Source organism: Pelecanus crispus, chromosome Z (genome assembly GCF_030463565.1).
Source record: "Pelecanus crispus isolate bPelCri1 chromosome Z, bPelCri1.pri, whole genome shotgun sequence".
NCBI lineage: Eukaryota > Metazoa > Chordata > Aves > Pelecaniformes > Pelecanidae > Pelecanus > Pelecanus crispus.
This window is the reverse complement of record NC_134676.1, coordinates 25,089,802-25,110,929: the sequence shown is the minus strand read 5'-3', so window position 1 is coordinate 25,110,929 and position 21,128 is coordinate 25,089,802. Positions and strand designations below refer to the sequence as shown.

The window sequence follows — 21,128 nt, the reverse complement described above, 5'->3', positions numbered from 1 at the left end:
TTTCTTTTGGGGAAAAGTTCATTTACAGTCTACCATTCGACTGTTTCTCAGATACTCATCACAAACATGTTTATCCTTTTTAAGGCAGTATCAGAAGTACATTTTCAGTGGTAATTAAAAGCAGTTCAAAACACAGAGTATTTAACTTATTCCCCATCCAGGTAACAGAAAGGTAGAAAAGTTTTAAAATTATTATTTTTACCTTTTCTAGCTTTTTAGCCTCAATATGTCGCAGCACCTGTTCCCTCCAGTCATGAGGGACTTTACTTTTTCCTGGAGGATCTAACAGAGAGTGCTCAGAGCTAACCCTTGGGTTTGATCTCTTTGAAGGGCTAGTCCGTGAGTAATTGAAGTCACTAACTGACATAGTTCTTTCTGGTATTTCATTCACTGACGGCCGAGCACTCTGCGGTCGGGGGACATTTGGACCATCAATGCTATATGTCCTGGCAGAAAGAGGTCTCTGTTGCCCAGACATTACTGGTGGAGCTCTTCCCATTGAATGCAAATCTCTGTATGTTAAATAATCCCCTTCAGGAACCTGGGTCCGCCTTGAAGGTCCAGTATCCCCAACATTTATAGAAGCTGTAGAAGATACACTGCTCTGCCTCTGAAGAGTGTGTCTGGTTGCTCCTGCGAGCAGTCTATCATTCGGTGGAATAGCCCACATATCTATATGCCTCCCAGCCATCCGTTGATGAGTGTTATACACAGCGCTGGCTCGGACATTGTTATGATTGGAGAAATTCATATTGGCAGAATGCTTTACATAGCTGGGGGTTTCTGTACTGTCAGACCTCAGCAGACGTGAAGGAGGTAAGCTGCCTTGTTCTACTTGGGTGTTTTGTTTCTGGGGCCACAAGGTGTCTTTCGCTGTTGCACTGCTGCTGTACTGAATATTATACTGCGGAGCACAGAACACCTGTGCACCACTTGTTACTGAACCTCTCACTACATTAGCACCTTCAGGATTGTGATTTGAGTCAAACTTGAACGCTGTTTTTGCAGAAGATACTAAATCAGATGATGACGACGACCCAGGAAAAACCTGCAAAGGCTGATCATACAGAAGAGTAGCGGATTTACTTCGGACTATGTTTTTTCCATCTGCAATATCAGATGCTGATTTTACCACTGCATTTGGCTGTTGAGATCCATTCTCATTGACAGTATCATAGATTTTCAGACCACCAGTGTCCATATTGGTGATGCTGTGAGATTTCATCACAGGACCACTTCTCTGTGGGGACAAATCTTCAATGCTCCTTGAAACAGACAGCTCAGCAGAATCGCCATCAACTGTAGTGCTTCTCATTAGTTCGTCTTTACTGGGAGAGTGTACTGCTTCCTCAGGATGTCCATTTACTTTATTTACAGGATATTTATTTCCATTTTCCAAGTGCTCACTTTCTTCTTTCATGTTGTTATTCAAAAAGCCCTTTACTGAAACTATTTCCTGTGTTTGTAACCTTTCTACAGGAACTGGCACTGCCTCTTCACTAACCAGTTTATTGATATTCATGTTTATTTGGTCTAATTTCTGAGACTCCTCTGTAGAATTGCTTAGATCAACACCTTTTCCCATCAGGCTTAATCTTTCTTCAATGCTTAATTCATATTCAGACAGATTTGTAACCTTCTCTTGCACATTTGTTTTTTCTTCTACTGTAATGCTCAATTCACCTCCATTTTGCAAAAGATTGTTCAAATTTTCGTCTTCTCGCCTGGAAAAAAAGATGTCTCTTAAAAGAAATTCCGAAAGGAACCAACATATTCCTTTAAGAACTGTTTTAGAAAAAATAATAACATGCAAAACAGCCATAGTGTGTGTACAAAACAGGACAAAGACCAATATACAACCAGATTTGTGACCTGCTATCTTATCATTACAAAAATATATTATATAGAGGGTTCATTCTGGCAACATTTGCGCCATCTGATTTCAGAAGTTTATTTAAATTCAACAGGAATTATTAAAGACCGTTAAGAGTGTCAAAAAGTACAGTGACAATAACTCAATTTTTTTATCAAATACTTGCAAGTTCCACAACAATCTTGGCCAAGTGTCTTGTTTCTATTGGCAATTTTTTTAAAAAATGGCACCTTCTAACTAAAACCTCAAGAAGAGTAGCAACATGTAAGTCCATTCTTTGTAAGTTTCTAAAAGTCTTTTATAATTATGTTATTAATCAAACTGATCTTCAAAATCATGCAAATAAAAACACAGAACTTTTAAAATGGTGTATTGAAGTATTTTGCAGGGATAACAAATTATAAGGATGAAATTATTATACACTATTATTAAAACAGATGGGAACCATGTCTTGTATAGTAAAATTAGCCTCTGACTTTTATTGTCTTTTTTTTTTTTAAAGAGAACTATTCCATTCTTTAACATTATTTTAAAAATTAAAATTTAAATTATTTAATGAATGATAAATTAATGAATTAAAGGAACAGACATATAATATCAAGAATTAAGTAATATTTTTCTATTATATTTGCTCAGTGGTATACGGTAACTTACAAACCTGATCTTGGATAAAACAGCAGCATGTGTTTCTTTGTCTGGAGAACAGAGAGAAATATCTTGGCTACTATCAGTATTCAAGGAAACAGAATCTGACATTCGAGAAGGAGAGGAACAGTTGCTGTTATTTTGATTGCTATTGTGGGTAGCTTCATCTGATAAGGAATCAGCATCTTTTGAATCATCTGAAATAAAAATTCGCCACTTTAGTTACAGACATGTACATCTGTTTAATAGCCATTTAATGTGTGTATGTTATGGTATTTAGAAATTGCCTCTTGTTCTTCAGTAATTCTTAGTACTGGAAACTAAAATGTAAGCTAACACCTTTGCAAACTTCATTTAAACTTACAAAAGACTCTTGGCAATAGTTCCTATTTTTTAAATACTTGGCTCAATGTAAACAGCCCTCACCTGTTAATGAAATTTAACTTGTTGCGTTATTCCAAGTTTCCTTGGCATAAGCTAGTGCTACATTATGTAATATCTCTCCAAAATATCTATCAAATCATATTTCTGTTTTTGCCATGATTTCAAAGTTTTGAATTACATGAGTCTATTAGCCCCTATGAAAATGAAGTATACTGCTTCACATGCAGGATTTTGAAAGTGCACACAGTTCCTGGTTTTTAACATTATATAATTATTAAATAGCTATTTATTAGACAAGCAGTCTCAAAAGACCTAAATCACTGGATAAGCTCTGTCTAGTTTCATAAATGTAAAAAAAAAAACCAGGAAAGAAAATGTTCTTCTGCAGAGCTAAAATCCAATGCATTCCTATGATTTGCAGATCCCTTAGGACAACATTTTCAGAGTAATTTACACCTGTGCACACTGATTCTTGCATAATATATCCATAGTTACATACTACATCCATATAAAAATAATTTCTCTGTGGGACCCATGATTTTGATATAAGTGTACAAACAAATATATTTAAATTTTTGCTTCAAGACATAGTTACAGGTGCCAAAAGCATAAATTTTGTGAAACTAACATCTATCTCCAGACACAAGAAAGAAGTTTTCACTTAGTACTTTAGTCAGGCATAACAAAACCAAGATGGCACTGATAAACATCAATCTTTTCACTGGCATGTGATCCTCAGCAGACACCTCCTGCTACCTCCATGTGGTTTTCCTTCATCCCCACTAAATCTCACCCTTTTACATCTAATGGCCAGAAAAGCCTTTTGTCCTGGAACATATTGGACAAGTATGAAGCAAAATACAATTTGCTCTCCAACTTTAAAATTATGTTTTCTCTGAATCCTAGGTCGTTCTGTACTCTTAAGGAAACGGTTGTCCAGACTGAAATTATCTTTCAGAGAATATAAAACTTAGGTAACAAAAATAATGTTCTGAAGTTTTCTGTTAGAAAGAAGAAAAATTAAAGAGTAAAGTGACTCTGGAAAAAGAGTTGCCACAAGAGAAGTTTATTCTTAAACCTTAGGAAGAGAGCACAGCTTCTCTGAGAAATTGGAACAAGTGATATTGCTGTCTACAGCAAAATCAGGGGGGAGAGGGGGAAGTACGGAATATTTCCAAGGTAAATACCACTTTCTGCAATCCTTTTAAGCATATCAAGAGTGTCTTCAAGCTAACAGTCCCCCAAAACACACACATCTCCTTTCCCCCTCTGCTTTTACATTGATGACAAGAATCAAGAAAATTAGCATATCAACACAGCTTTCTCTATCACACACTCAAGCACAAGATATTGCAGAATTTTCTTCTGCTTGTATTTCTTAACTAGAGAATTGATCATCTTTCTTTTAAGACACACAAATTAAATCTACTTTACATAATTTAATTGGAAAAACTAGCCACTTTGAGAAATTATCAGGATCACACAACATTTCTATTGCTTTTTATGGTATCTAACCTTTTCTGTTATTGCTAAGAGCTACCACTTTTGGTTGGTTTATGGAGGTTTCTATCAGTGGTGGTCGCATTTCTGCCATTTTCATCTCTTCATCAGAGGAGAGTTCTTCTGACTCCTGCTAAAGGAAAAACAGCTTTATGCTGTGCATTTTAAAGAACTGCTTAAAGGTTAAGTAAATGCTATCTGAACCGTCACCCACTGAACAATAAAGGGGAAAAAATAAACAAGCAACATAACATAGGTATAACATGACAAACGTGTAGTGCACTTGTACTGCAAGTCAACTGAATTTAGTAATTACCACTGAATTGCCTTTAGGAAGCAGAACATGCAGACTTGCATTGTCACTAATGAACTCCATGTGAATGACAGTCAAACCTTAACTTCAGCTGCAAAAACCTACTTGAAGCAAGCAGATGCAGCTTCTGTTCCACCATTGGAGAGAACCTCCAGTTGAGTTCAAGTCAGAAAGTTATCACTGAACCAGCGAACACCTCAGACTGACTAGCTGGGTATTGGTTTTGCAGAAAAGAGCTCAAACAAACAGCTATAGAGTAGCATGACCAAGACAATCTTAGGAATGGAGAACTATGCTGTGAGAAAAGACTGAATAAGCTTGGCTTGCCTAGTCTAGCAAAAAAAGAGCAAGTGTAGCTTGGGCTTATATTTTTAAATTTACACTGGGTGTAAATTCCAAAAGTAAGAGAAGTTATTTGACTTCAAGAACAATGGCAGAGGAATAAGGCAATGCTGAATACATTTAAGCTAGAAATCACTAGCTCCTAACCATAAGATGGAGCTCAGTGCACTTACAAAAGAGATTAACTGACAAAGCTGCTGCAACAGCAGCCATGTGACTGATCCAGTACCCTATTGAAGCCGGCCCTATATTCCTAGCATCTTCAAAAAACAATTGTTTCCAGTAATATTTTGAAGGAAAAAGCCCCCCTTCCTTCCCTGAAGTGGAAATTTCTTTCTAGTAAACTTGCTTCCTATTACAAATGCTAAAAAATCCATGTTGCAGATTGCAAAAATAGTGTGTCAATATTCATTTTTTCTTACAAATTTCGGAACATTAATGCATGGAACTTACTGGAGCACCACCTTTCCCATGATACTAACTACCTGGACAGTTCTTTGCACTGCAGAGGGGACAAACCTGATGGAGATGTAGCAAACAAGTTACGACAGTCTTCATTAAAAATAAAAAGTAAAAACCCATCTGTTTTTCTCTGCAATTGGAACAGACAACCTCTTCACTGCCTCTGCCACATTGCCTTTCCTCTTGGATGTGACATACGAGTGTAATCAATGTTGAAATAAAAAACTTACATGCATGCAAAGTTTAGATATGCAGATTCAACTGCAACAGAGTTACCAGCAGGCTATTACATGGAAGTAAGGAATCCCTATCCCTCATTGACTACATGCTGCTGCCTCATTTACTTACTGGCATACAGCCAGCTACAAAGAATTGATGTCACTATCATTAGACAACCAAAATGATTTTCTGAAATTATGTTTTTAAACTAAAGAAAGATGTCAAAGTCAGTATTTTCAGAAAGTATGTAGAAGCAGGAACACGCTACTGGGGAAATATCAGCAACAGCCACAAGTGCTTGCCACAAAGTCTCTTCAGCAAAAGTAGATATATGCATGTTCCATGGCTTACACAACACAGGCAAAAATAATCTGCTTGTGAAACTATGAAAAAAGCATTTTACAGATTGTGACTGGCAACTGATTAAGTGACAAGTTCCCAAATTTGTCATAAGTCTGAAACATTCTAAACAAATACATGATGTTTGGCAGAGAGATATGCAAAGAGTTTAAAAGTTTAAAATCTCTGACCCTTTATGACGTAAATACAATCCAAGTCGTATTCATGACAGCTCACTAATAAACACAGAGGAATACATATTTTTAAACCCACCTTTCATTTTTCATTTGAAATGAATGTGCAGAGTCACTTGGATGTACAAGTTGTTGACTACTCCCACTATCAGATATTTTGTCATTTCAGTGACAATTAAAATAAATTATTTAATGAAGAAATGACAAGCAAAACCTGGGAAATCCTGAGTATGAGTCTTTTCACAGTTTGATACTTAGGGTCAACTCTTAATCAAATTTGCTTTTTCTTTAAATGCATGTATCTTTCATTATGAACTTTTTATTAGCTATTTCAACTTTTACTTAATATAACCTCAAGTGAGAAAAATACTGCATTGCAAACTATCTGTATTTGGCACTTAAGGATGGCAATTTTCTGCTATTGTCAACATAAATTTTCATCTCCCAGGTAATAAATTCAATACACCACCAGCACAATTCTATGATTGCAATGACGTTCATCGCAATGCCATACCTCAAGCATGTCTTCATGGTTGACAGTTGTTTTTGTGTTCTGCAAGGTTTTAACAAGTGCAGCCATCTGCGAATTTGTGTTGCTGTACTCAGCTTCTGGTTCAGTAGGCTTCTGCACAGAGCTTCCTGCTGAATACTGCTTTCTCTCATCTGCTTTGTTCTTTATTGAAGCAATTTCTGAAGTCTACAGGATTAAGAACATTAGCAGAAAAAACATCCTGAAGGATTTTCAGTAACATATGGTATTTTGAGTTAACATTATACATTTTGGGAAACAATGGAATGGGAAATCTGAACTTTGAAATTATAAAGTATTAAATGAACCAGGTATGAAATGCAGAGAAACCTCTGCAGATTACTGAGGTACAGTTCCTACCCTTTGTGAATCAGTTTGACTCTTCTCCTTATTGGGGTCAATTTGTACCATTAAATTTCCAGTTAAATAAAAAAAAAAAAAGGCCAAGAATATCTACAATGAGACATGTCAGCACCAAACAGTAGTCCTATCACCTACATCAACCTGTTAGAGACTCCTGTGCCAACCTTCCACAAATGCCTTCCCAACTTAGCATATAAAACCTCCAGTCATCAGGGCAGCAGTAAGATCCTTAGAGATTATCTTGAATTTCATTGTGAAGTCCAGCGATAAAAGAGGATCAGAGGATGACAAAGATGCCATCCTCCAGAAAACTGAAGAAGCCAGCTTCTTAACACATCCATAGTTTGTATTTGCCTGAGAATCAAGTCACTTTCCTTGTTCTTAGTGTCATAGGAAAATTGCTACTGCAAACCAGACATTTATTACAGACAAATTTAGATGGTGAAGAGGTTAAGTTCTTGTTCTTTCATCTGACAATTCTTCGTGCTAAAGCATTAGTGGGGAGGGAGAAAAGAATTGAAAGGAATCAATGACACTCTAAATCTTTGGAAGTTCTTGCAAAGTCATAACAGAATATTATCTCTAACCTTTACCCCCACATCTTTTACAGAAACTGTCTGGCTTTCTCGTTTTGACTCCTTGGCAGTATCTTCAGTAGATTCTTCATCCTTTAGCCTATGTACAATTGTCTGGACTGTTTTGACCATATTCTTCAGTTCGTCAGGATATGGAGTTGGATATCTCTTCAGGTTGCCTTCCTGTATAACGAAAAGCAGTAATGTTCTACATTTAATTAAATGCCATGATTAAAACATCAGTTTTAAAACAGACAGTGAATTAGGACAAAACACTGAACAATCTAGGATCTCCACTTTGCTATTTGAGTCTACCTGGATTGATGCAGACTTAAGTTTATAAATAAAGATAATATAAAGCAAGATTATGACTGACTTCCCACCCCCCACCCCCAGCAATATGTCCATTGATTACAAGCAGGAAGAATTATTACAACTATAATTTACTTAAAGAAAAATCAGGATTAATCATTGTTTCCCCACTATCCTTCTCCATGGCGCCACCAGTCAGTTAGTCTCCTAGTTACGCCCTGCATTGCCTTACCTCAGCTGAGAGTTCTTCCCTTGTGCTCCACTTACATGATCTGGCCAAAAAAACCACAGCCCACCCCCCAGAAAAACACAAAACAAAAAAAGCCCACCCCAAAACCACAGTGTTTCATCCTGTTAGGTACTCTTAACTAATAGTCGAAGACTTCATTTCTTCAGCAGGGCGAAATCCACAGCCAAAGTAAGGAAAAGGATGAGATTCAGGGGTGGGAGTAAGAGGAAGGGAAGCACCGAGTATTAAAAAGCAAATTCAATACTAACCCGAGGCGGTGCCTCTCTCTCATCTTTGTCTTCATCACACTCAAATGCCACCTGAGCACGCTGTTTCCGCTGTTCCTCCCACAGAGATGGATTGAAACTTTCATTATCAGATATGAACATAACTAAAAAAATAAAAAAGAGAGACTCTCATAAAAATAGGATACATTATGCAAAACAAAAATCCCCCTTTCCTTTCTCTTGGATGGGATTGGTGTGCTTTTGTATGCATTCTTAAAAGACAAGAGACTAGCAGCACCATCAGTTGAAGACTAGCTGCACTGCCACTGCTTTATGAACTTGGCTGTGTTTTCATAATAGTAAAATCCCTATCTGTAAAGTAAAAAACTTCATACACACAGCTGTACACTAGTCTTAACACTCACACTTGAAAATTTTCAGCAGAACTCTCTGCTCCCAAGTATTTTTATTCATATATATGTAGAAATATGAAAATATGTATTTGTGTATATATAAAAAAGTGTATTATATTTATATAATTTATATAGTCTGTGTTCAGTGAGGTGGCCTCATTAAGCATGTTTAAGAGCATTCACCTGATTCCATTTAATGCAAATTTAAAAATTAAGAATGACTTAGGGACAAAAACCTGTATTATTACTAATCCTGAAAAAACCCTGCAGCATCTAAAACTTAAGGTAAACACATGATTTGACAGAAGTTATACAATAATGACAGGAGCTTTACAAAGTATTTCTTAACTTTACAAGAGATTAATTAAAAAAAAGGTCTTTTGGGCACCCAGTGTCTCTAGTACCATGTCTCTATGTCTTGTGTTACATCAGCCAGGTTCTGCTTTAGCACGCCAAATAGTCTAATAAATCTACCACCACCACCCCAGCAAATGTATATCCTTCACTAGCAATGCCAAGACTTTTCATATTAACTACGTCTATACCTGAAATCGAAAAATACTTAATTATAGGGCTCAATAAATGCATTAGAACATTTGTTACTCTGCATTTATTAGGTAAACTTACATTTTTAACACATCTGAAAATATTCTAATAGACTTCACTATCACCAAAACTGTTCCTGACCAAAACAAGTACTTGATAAAGAATTAAAAAAAGAATTCATGTTTAAAAATGCTATCTATTGAACTTTAAACCTTCCATTTGGAATGACCACCTCAGAGACAGGTATTCTGTCAACTTAAGGCAAACAAGCAGCCCTTTCCTTGTCTACAGAAAGAAAACCCAGCACCTGAGTTAAAGTTCAAATGGAGAGAATGCTTTCAGGAAAAATCTTGAGCTTCACTGCATCTCCAAATGATTTTGTAATTCTCACATTCTATCAGAGATACTGCAGACATATTATCCGCATTAGAAGGCACTAAAAGAGATGCACAATTTACTGGTTTTGCTCATATTTTTGATTACTCCTCTCTCAGTGTACTAGACACTTGTGCCATGGAATAGCAAATGTTGCCACTTGTCAGTTTTTAATTATTTCCATTTATATTTGCCTCCCCCTCCATTTCTGTTAAAGCAGCACAAGCTTTTTCTTTTTGCCTGCAGGGGAAAGAAAGTGAAGAATTAAAGAGATTTATCTCTCTTTCCCTAACTCCTGATGGGGTTACTTATGGAATGTTACTTATTTTCCTATTTTACAAGTGTGCAGAAATAACTTTCTGGCAAGGTCTTAATATTTTGGGCCTAATTTTTTATAAAACAGTTCAAACTAAGTGTTAGCAAAATGCTTTTTTTCTGGACCAATTTCTTTCTTCTATTAAACACAGAATGCTATGTACTTTTCCAAAAATATGTACTTAGTAATGGGGGAAACATTTTGTCTAACATTCTGTTAAAATAGTCAGTTTGAAGCAGACACTTGCTAAGGATTATTTCACCCCAAACCATTAAGCTCTGCTGGAATGAAATAGGGTGGCACACTGGGAAGTGGCAACCATCGCAGAATGTGATCCTCCCAGTCCATTCCTCACCTCACTCACTGAAACATTTTCACCTAGAATTTACCAATAAGTAGATCACGTTAAGTTATTGTTCTCATTCTGCAGATGTAACTCTTCATCACTTACAAGTTTACTTCAAACTTGTATTTAAGTATTATCTACTGAAAATCATATTGGCTGGACAGTTTTCCATTATTATTTTCAAAAGTGAGCATTCTGACAGAGTATTTCAGAAATTCTTACCATCCTCGGTCCTTGGTTGCTGGGGGAACATGTAATTAGTAAGCACTGTTTTCTGTGTGTCAGGGTCAGCTTCTTTTTGAAGAGGGATAAGTGGTTTAGACTAAGAAGCAAATGAAGGAAGGATATGTTATGAGAGTATACATAAAGAAGTAAACATGACCTACATCTCACAGAGCATGCCTGTCCCATTACTTTGAGACTACTCTGCCTTGTATTAAACTATTTCTCCTCTGAATAATTTTCACACAATGAAGTTATTAACAAGTCTGCCTTTCATTGACGACTGGCTTTGACTGAGAACTGAAACTCAGTAATAGCTTGAAGAGAAAAGCAAACACTGGATATTCAAAAAATAACCCAGTTTCTTGCTAGGACTTACTACTATCACAAAGCAGGCTGATCTGGAATACACAAATATATTTGGTCATTTAAAGCTGCAGACAATCATATAAAGAGAAAAATTTTGTACTCAGTTTTTCATATTGATACCTGATTGAATATCCCCCACATTTTACAAAAAAGGGCAGGGGATTCTGTAGAATTGTATTAGTAGAAGCACTTTCATTACACTACATCTGAAGCTAGTGGATTTCTGGCAGCCCTGTACACCTTAATGCCATTCAGGAAATCAGCATAGTACAATACAATACACAGCAAAAATACAAGCCACAAGCACATCAGTTGGTCCTGAATAGCTTGAAACTCGGACAGTCACAGAGTTCAAAGGTGTGGCAAGACACCTAGCTCAAAAAAAGGCATGCTAAGTTTCCCCAGTGGTACAGCTGTGGAAGAAACAGCATGCTACACATTCATGTGCTAGCTTATCAAGCACTAACTCTTCCATGTAAACAAGCCTGAATTAAGAAAAACAAAACCCCAAAACACCCAACATCTGTTAAATCGCATTTCCTAAGAGCACAGAACTTTCCTAGAAGTGTGAAAGTCTGCAAAGACAGATAGGCTCAGTGTTGTTTTTTTCAGGAGAACTGACACAGAATGTCAAGAAAGTATTGATATATATACACAGTACCAGGTCTCACTACTTAACAGATGGCTCTGTACTTGTCAATTCCATTAGGAATAAAGTCAACAATCATCTATTTTTAATTTTAAAAAAGTTCACCTGATTGTCTGATAGCCACATAGCAGTGAGCTGTTGCAATTTTGTAAAGGAAAATGGCAAATTCTTCAGTCTGTAAATTACAACAAGAATTTATGTAAGTACATTTATGAACACTGTTAAAATATATTAAGAAACAATCCTGCACTAGCCTGTAAAAATACTTAAAAAGGACATTTACATATATAGTTAAGTTAATAACTATTGACAGTTGAAAGGCAACAGCATTTAAGTTAGCTTCAAAGCTATACCTGGAATTAAAAGAAAAAAACAAAAACAAAAACAAAATTTCTGCGCAATTTAGCAAGCAGCTTAAAAAAGGAAGTGACAATGTAACTTGAATTTAACTCATTTTAGTAACTTGAATACAATTTTGAAGACAATTAACCTGAATTAATTAATCTGAATCCTGAGCATTTTATCTTTCAATATTGCACGCCAATTAAGAAAAAAAAGTGCTACACCTGAAAATTCCTGGTTTTTATCAAGATACATGTGTGGGAAAGGGGCTGCCTTGGATAATGAAAGCTCTGGCATTAATGGATAAATCAAGCTACAGATTGAGTGCAGAGAAGCTGGACTGACAGAACAGGAGGGAGAGCTCAGTTAAACTTATCTCTCCCAATGTATTTAAATTCTACAAATTGGCAATTCCCAGAAGAGAAATGTTTTGTCAGTTTTTAATGACCAGCTCTAATAAAACACAACTCTCTTTTCCCCCTTCGCCAGCACATTCAAGTGTTTTACACTATACTGTGATATGCTTTTGTATCCTTTGTATGCAATAGAGGAAGCTAGTAACTTTTAAATACGAATCGAAAGTTTTATGAAAATAACCGACTGAGTCCCCAGAAAAATACATGCTAACAATCATGAATGTATTGAAGCTGTGCTTCAATGCATGTGCCATGTGCCACATCATTAAAATAAAGACAGCTTAATACAACAGAACTGCAAGATCCAGAATATAACATTAATACATTAAATACATGTATCTCTGTCAGCTTCTAAGCTGTGCGTGAAGTAAGATAGCATAATATATTCATAACAATACCTCTACATTATTATTGCATTTTATACAACTTCTACATGAATAAATGCATTCACAAACCTATTGTCACTCAGATTGATGACTTTTAATTTCTGCATATCACCCATTTCTTCAGGGAGAAATTCAAGCTTATTAGAATGCAGAAACAACACTGTTACATTCTTCCAGTTTCCAATCTGAAAAAAACCCAAAGAATTAATTCATCTTAATTCATCATATAAGGGGGCCTACAGGAAGGATGGGGGCAATCTTTTCAGCAAGGCCTGTTGTGACAGGACAAGGAATAATGGATTTAAACTAAAGAAGAATAGATTTAGTCTGGATATAAGGAAGAAATTTTTTAAGTGAGGGTGGTGAAGCACTGGAACAGGTTGCCCAGAGAGGTAGTGGAGGCCCCGTCCCTAGAAACATTCAAAGTCAGGTTGGATGGCGCTCTGAGCAACCCGATCTAGTTGAAGATGTCCCTGCTCACTGCAGGGGGGGTTGGGCTAGATGATCTCTAAAGGTCCCTTCCAACCCAAAGCATTCTATGATTCTATGATCTTCACAACTCTAAATACACAAATTATTACTGTTTTAAAACAGTATTAGTATTACAGGTATTTTTGCCTGTAAAGTATAATTAGATCTATTCTTACACGTTAAACCTTCTTTTAGTTTCAATACACTAGCAACAAATTTCTACTTCTTGCTTAAAAAAATTCAGAATCCCATTATTTGAAAACTTACATATTTATATACATCCTCCTTTACAAACACACATGAAGAAAAATCTACTCAAGAATTATCAACTTGTCATCCAAAAGTTGTACAAGCTGCATAGTTTAAAATACATTTAAAAATTCATTTTACAGTTTTGTAATTAAATACATACCTCTGATGGCAGCTGTGTTAAAAAGTTGTGATCTGCAGCAAATGTCCTTATATTAGAGAGCTGCCCAACAGATGAAGGCAATGTTTCAATCTCATTGAAACTACAGTCCAGTTCTTCTACTGATATTAACCTGAAAAAAAAAATGCTCCTCTATACAGGTTAATTCATCCAACATTAATTGAATACTTTAAGTTTAAATGAAGTTAATACCACTATTAATTACAACTCTCAATTTCAATTCGAAATAAAACTCTGAAACCCAAGGGTATTCAAATCCAAGAAAAATCCTTTACTAATTGCCTAAAACGTGTTTTGGGGTTTGTTTAGTTTGTTGGTTGATTGTGGGGTTTGGTGGGGTTTTTTTCGTGGGTGGTTTCTTTTGTTTGGTTGGGTTTTTTTTCTTTACATCTTCTTTACACTGTCCTCAGAACATTCAGTGAAAACAGGAGGGTCAGCAACATCAAATATTTGTGTACTACATGAAAATGTGCTAGTGAAAGGTGCTGAAAACATTCAGAATGGGACAGCTCATAGCCAAACAGGAGTTGAGTGCAGTTTCTGAACAAGAAAAGAATTTCAGGAGTTAGAGACAGTGAACCTAAGAATCCAGCAGTGAAGAAGTATTTTGTAAATTCTGACAACAAAAGATAACCTGCATTACTTGTAATAGGAGAAAAGAACCTTCATTTGTATAGCCCTTAATTCTGAACCAATTATTTTTGCCGTCATTTGAGAGTTTTAAATTAAATTGCTGAATGCCAAATTATACATTAAAAAACCTGCTGACGGACAGGTGAAAGGTCTCCTTATAATATACAAAAGAAAAATGTGTCTTTAGAGTCACTTTTTTACAAGCTTTTTGATAGTGGTTCAATCATTTACAATATTTACCATAGCCACAGCTATGTTACTGCCAAAAACCAGTTTCAGGCAGCTGACTGCCTTTTAAAACATCTTGTTTTCTGTCACATTCAATTTTTCTTTTATAGATTGGTAGCTGCATTAATAAGTAAGGAACATAGGTCTTTTGATATTAAGTAATACACAAAGAACATACATACTGCAAACTAGAAGCAAGATATGAAAGCACTTGCTTTCAATTTTATTAAGACATTAACATGTAGAAGAAATGAAATCAAGTAATTGTAAAAACATTCAAAAGAGGAGCCATTGTTACAGAAAAGTGTGCAGAAAGGCAATTCAACCTTTTATTCGGGTGAAATACCTACCCTCCTATGGAGTCCGGCAAATAAATCAACTGGTTTTCGTCAATTTTAAGTGTTGTTACCTTCTTCAGGGAACCTGTAATAAAATGGACAAGTAAATCAAAAAGGACATTTGAGTTCATTAAGCTTAGTTTTAATTTTAAATTAAGGGGAAAAAACCCTATAGGCAAGTAACCACATCTTGAGGCCGCACCTTGAATACTGTTTCCGGTTTTGGGCCCCTCAATACAAGAAGGACATTGAGGTGCTGGAGCATGTCCAGAGAAGGGCAACGAAGCTGGTGAAGGGTCTGGAGCACAAGTCTTACGAGGAGCGGCTGAGGGAACTGGGGTTGTTTAGCCTGGAGAAGAGGAGGCTGAGGGGAGACCTTATCGCTCTCTACAACTCCCTGAAAGGAGGTTGTAGTGAGGTGGGTGTTGGTCTCTTCTCCCAATTAACAAGTAATAGGATGAGAGGAAATGGCCTCAAGATGCGCCAGGGGAGGTTTAGATTAGATATTAGGAAAAATTTCTTCATGGAAAGAGCAGTCAAGCATTGGAACAGGCTGCCCAGAGAGGTGGTGGAGTCACCATCCCTGGAAGTGTTCAAAAAACGGGTAGATGTGGCACTTTGGGACATGGTTTAGTGGGCATGGTGGTGTTGTGTTGATGGTTGGACTGATGATCTTAGAGGTCCTTTCCAACCTTGCTGATTCCTAGTTTTTACTTTCATTAAGAAATAATCTAGTCACCAAGCCAGGAAACATGAAATTATTACTCTACCCCTATTTGGTTTAGTGGTGGACATGGTAATGTTACGTTAATGGTTGGACTGGATGATCTTAAAGGTCTTTTCCAACCTAAACGATTCTATGATTCTATGACCTTCTGTATTCCCTGGCATGCCTATAGTGCTAGGCACCTCAGGAAATAAGCAGACAAGCTTACAGAACTTGTTTGCCAGCTTACTGTGTGCCAGCCATGGCAGAGAAGCGGAGAGAAAATTTTTTTCATCCATGTACAGACTACTGTATAAAGTCAAGAATGCTCCAAAACAAATATGAATTTTATTATTCAGCTACGCATTTCAGCTTTATCCAAAACTGGCACTTTTAATCAATTGAAACTTAGATCTAAAATGCCATTTGTCTACTTTCAAGTCTCTGTGTCTAAACTATAAGCTTTTAAGAACATGAATTAACTGAAAATACAAACCAATAGACTCTGGTAGTTGCTGAAGTGAATTACTGGACAACAGTAGGTCTTGCAGGCTTTCACAACCTGAAATACCTTCTTCAACTACTTCAATGTTGTTTTTAGAAACATCCAAGTAGGTCAGTTGTTTCAAAGTGCCTATGAACTAAAAGCAAGAGAAAATAATGCATTCTAGAAAGTGCAAGTTTAAAACAAAAAATCCAGCAGATTTGACAACAAACTGTCTCTTGTGTAATGCCAGAGGAAAAGAAAAAACTTAATAATGCTGAAATACAAAATATCCAAGCTTTATAATGAAATATTCTGCGCAGATATGCACAGATGATGTTTTTCCATACACAAAGACACACCAATTCTGCAGGTCTCTCTAAAGTCAGTCTGCTGCAAATTCAATGGTTTGATCAGTTGCTGTTAATCCTCTAATTGAAGCTTTAGAGCAGACTTCAGACAGATAGATAACGTAAGGATGTCATTAGGCTCCAAAGTCTTTTAATGCTTATTTTTACCTTTTGTGCAAAACTGCACCCTACTTAACCTCAAAAACAACAACAACGAATCCCTGATTGTACTAAACTGAAGAAACAAGCCAAAATATAGGGCTACATTACCTTTCCATATGAATGGAATAAGCTTGAAGATTTGTGCACGCTACTCTACTAAAATCTTCACAGGGAAGATGCAGTCAGTTTCACAAATACAGTTTTACTTTTACTGTAAAGTAGAAAAGTTTAGTACATCCACTCAACTTTTCAAGGAGAATTAGCTGAAGTGAGGAAAGACAGTAGAGAAGACTACTGATCAGGCAAGAAAGCCTCACCTCAGAAGACTGCTAGTGATTTTAAGTCTGAAAAGAGACCAGCTGCTTCCCAAATTTCAAATACTCATTCACTAGTTTACTAGAACATAAGCACAGGTTCACAAGTACTGCAATAATAGGTCAGTCTGGACCCCACGCAATTCTGAGAGATGTCAGGAACCCAGAAGAAGTCAACAGAACACTTCCTCAGGAGTTGGCTGTGGTCCCTGCATACACGGCACCTGAACAGGCATTGCTTGCTTTACAGCCATGACCAGTAAAAATTCACACAGCATATTTATCCTGTAAATTCCTGCTTGCTGTCTACCTCAAAATAATTCCTTTTTGGAAGGACCAGTCAACCCTAAATTTGATCCAGGATTTGATCTAGGAATTTTACCCCTCTACTGAACTGGAAGGTAATTTTTATATGAGAAGTATTTAACTTTCAATGAAAGAAAACCTGTGTACCCAACTCTCATGATGGATGACAGTTTCTAAGTAGACCAGTTAAGCATTTAAATGGCATTTAGCCTTTTGGCTGTAAGTAAAACCAACACTACGTAGCAACTTTAACATAAATGATAGCTAACAAAGCAAATACCACTGTAAATTAAAATACTAAATGTTTAACACAGTAAAAGGACTTACCCCTGGAATAAGTGTTAGTCTATTACCATCCATCCAAAATTCCTTTAACCCACTCAGTTGTTCAAGTACTTCAGGCTGTAAAGGGAAGCCATTTTTTTAAAAACTTCATACAGGAAATAATGAAAGGCGAAAACAACTGCAGTGATTTATCTATCACAATTTTAAGTAATGTCTTATTATAGCTGTTATATACATTTGTTTCACTGGGTCATCAAAGAAAGCCCAAATAATTCACTTTTTGAAATGTAAATATATACTAGATATACAAAAATCTTTTAAGAACTTGATCACAGCACTAAATAATCCTTACAAAACATGTTGGGGTTTGGGGTTTTTTTGTTGGTTTGGTTTTTTTTTTCAGAAAGTATTATTTTTCAACTGGAGCGCACAATAAATGTTATGCGTATAACTTCCTCTCTCACACAGGAGGTCTAAAAACCCTTAAATTCCATCAACTCAGAAGACCTGTTTTTCAAAAACCACAAAGTTTGTGGTTTTGGGGAAAAGGAAAACCAATTTTAATTTTCTAGCAACAAAGGGTGCATCTGCATGATAGAAGCAAACCAATCCATCCATAAAGTGAAGTGCACAATTGTGCTTCCATTACAGCTTACTGTTAGAAGTATCTTATGTATCGGGGAAAGACCACTCTCCTTGGTAAACATCTATGTTGCATATGCTTTCCATTTTAAACTTCCCTCCTGAGAAAGTAATACAAAACAGGTGCTACCGCACCTTAACAACTACAACCAAACTCAGTTAAATGCAGAACTGCATTTTGTTATATTGTAAATATACAGCACTCCTGCATAAGTTGCAGTCCTGACTCACAACAATTTGTTTTCCAAGCGAAAATCTTAACTGAAGACTACCTTTCAGACAGATCTTTATCCAAAAAAGTGGTTTTAAACCTTTTTGTGCTTTTACCAAAAGATCTTAATGAAATGTTACCAGTAGCTGACTCTTGTAGCTAAAAGGCTGGGAGAGATGAAGCAATCAGCCAAAAATATACCCAAACACGTAGTTTTGCAGCCTATACTTAGTTCCTGGCTGTAATGGCTTAACATGGGCCTGGGCATTTTAGTTTGTCTCCCACACAAGTATCTACCCTGTAATGAGAATATGACAGTAATGGTAATGGCTAGAAGTGTAATAATACTAATGAACAATTCCTTAAATACACTTCCCTATCTGCCAAAACATACAATCAGGCAAGTGTTCAGCTCTGCATCATCTGCTGGTGGCACACGAAGGCTTGACTTTATTATATGGCAGGTCAGTATGTTCCCCTATACTTCTATTTCAATTCCTTTATCCAGGAAAGTACTTGTAGAAGCGAACAGATGTTAAGTGATTGTAAATGTAAGATGTATTTGTCTGTGAGATCATGAACAGGAAACAAGCCAATCCATGTTGAAAGAAAAATCTGAGCACCTCAACTGTAAATACTATTTTGAACAATATTAAAACTCAAAATTAATATAGTTTCCCTTGGTTCTAAAGTTTGTACACAACAATAAAAGCAGGTTATGCACAGCTTATACAGAACTTGCAACATTAAATATATGACAACCAATAAGTGTTAGAATGTATTATAAGCCAAACAATTATGTTTATAACTCAAACACACATTACCATTAATTTTTTACCAGTACAGTAACCACACTATACCACAGTGTTATGTTCAAATTGAGGAAAAACATACTTATATTCATCAGAATATGCACGTAATTTTTGTAACAGGCTCCATAACGTAGTATGAGGTATACATAATATTTGCTCAGTAGCAGAACTCTTAAGCTGTTGTTTACATTTTCATATTGATTAAAAACAGATTAAAGGATAAAGAGATCTACAAAAGATCCAAAGCTCTGTTACTAAGGCAAAACTCACCACTTCTGTGAATTCATTACTTCCTAAGTCCAGTCTCTCCAGCTGAGTCAGTCTGGACATGGTTCTGCACAAGAAGCATATTAATAAGGAATTAGATTTAAGAAAATACCAATTACATCCAATCTTCCTGTATTCATACAAATACATTACTTTAATTGGTATTAAGTAGTGATGCTGTTCTGCAACTGGACTGATGTCTAAGTAAGGTCAAATTTTCACACCCTGTTCAACCAGGCACATATTAATGATCATGCCAAGTGTTGACTGTCACACAAAGAGTACACTGCAACTCATCTATAGATTAGTTTACAAAAAATAAAGATCACTAGAGTAATCTTTATGATAAAGAGTAACTCAGTGAAGTCACTCTTATTTTGAGTGCTTCAGCTTTTCACTGACAGTCACAGTTAAGTCTTCTCAGAAGCAAAGGCTGGTTAATTAGATGTTTTCCTCCCAAAGAAAGACCATTGCCTTATGATCAGCTAAAATAGAAAAGACCACTGTTGCATCACAGTAACCAACACCACCTTTCTCCCCACCCTAGGCTGTTGACAAAGTTGTTTCCATATGATATGGTCTGGAATCCTAACTATTCATCTAGTCCTACAACAAATCAGATTACTAAATTGGATTTTGTGACACATCAATACTCTTTAAGCTAATTTATGGCAAAGATTAAATCAATGACTGAAATAAAATCCATTATTTCAAGCTGTGTTTTGGCAAAATTTTTCCTCCATTTAAAGTTTACTTTGGGGACCCCACAGAGATTATCCAGCACTACACATGGTGGTCTACACAAATTGGTACTGCAGTCAACAGCAGTACTACCTAATAGTATTTTCACAGGGGCTGTGAATCCCTCATATGACATTATGTTCTGTATTTATTTAATAGTAGATTTCCATAGAACAACTAATAATATTTAAAACTTTCAAATATAAACTGTGTGTACATCCTATAAAATTCTGGAAAAACTAAATATAAGAGCTTCTAAATGGTAGAGTTTTTTAATATTATCAGAATATATGTATGAACACTAATATCTTTAAAAAACATCTGCATGAGCACAAGATGTTCTATGCAGCTATTAAAAGCTTCAGTTGTTCTTCAAATACACCGAGTATTAGAGTTGTTCTGAATATACAGTTCAAAAATCACATTGTACTGAAAAATGCCTTATTTATTGAAAGTAAGTTAATGTGATTATTAGTGTTATTCATTAAATAATCTCCAAAAAGGACTACACTCAGCATTTGTCTATAGATTTGATTTTCATTGCATTATAGTAATCAAGTTGGGGACAAACTAGAAATTTAGCATATGTACGTAAAGACATGATCAAGACAAAAGCAGAAGCCATTTTTAGTACTGCACACATGGTATACACAGGGTTCAGGGGAAAGCCTTTAACTCACATTCCCACTGTCTCGAAGAAGAAAAAGGAAAAAATACAGGAAAAGGCTACTTCCAGAAGAATCTGAGAAACATTTTCCTTCATTTCTCAAAGCTCATGAACCGGATGATTATCAGTAAGCCAACTGCTAAAATTAATTTTCCAATCCTAACATAAATTAGTTAAGTCCCCATGAAATATTGC

The 21,128-nt window shown here is 36.0% G+C and overlaps 1 protein-coding gene across 8 annotated transcripts in view; it reads right to left on the bottom strand.

Annotated features, from left to right (window-relative positions):
- ERBIN (erbb2 interacting protein) overlaps positions 1–21,128 on the bottom strand; it is a 138,652-nt gene that overhangs the window by 19,934 nt on the left and 97,590 nt on the right. For 6 of the 8 annotated variants that reach the window (XM_075726831.1, XM_075726836.1, XM_075726837.1 and 3 more), the window contains 14 exons: positions 19,529–19,592; positions 17,636–17,710; positions 16,189–16,333; positions 14,999–15,071; positions 13,770–13,899; positions 12,956–13,071; positions 11,848–11,917; positions 10,725–10,824; positions 8,549–8,670; positions 7,751–7,921; positions 6,786–6,968; positions 4,418–4,535; positions 2,532–2,715; positions 203–1,724 (listed from right to left, as the gene is read on the bottom strand). In XM_075726831.1, the coding sequence (XP_075582946.1) occupies positions 203–1,724; positions 2,532–2,715; positions 4,418–4,535; positions 6,786–6,968; positions 7,751–7,921; positions 8,549–8,670; positions 10,725–10,824; positions 11,848–11,917; positions 12,956–13,071; positions 13,770–13,899; positions 14,999–15,071; positions 16,189–16,333; positions 17,636–17,710; positions 19,529–19,592 (3,073 nt within the window). The remainder of the gene's footprint in view (positions 1–202; positions 1,725–2,531; positions 2,716–4,417; positions 4,536–6,785; positions 6,969–7,750; positions 7,922–8,548; positions 8,671–10,724; positions 10,825–11,847; positions 11,918–12,955; positions 13,072–13,769; positions 13,900–14,998; positions 15,072–16,188; positions 16,334–17,635; positions 17,711–19,528; positions 19,593–21,128) is intronic. The other 2 variants (XM_075726835.1, XM_075726838.1) reach the window with 1 other exon arrangement.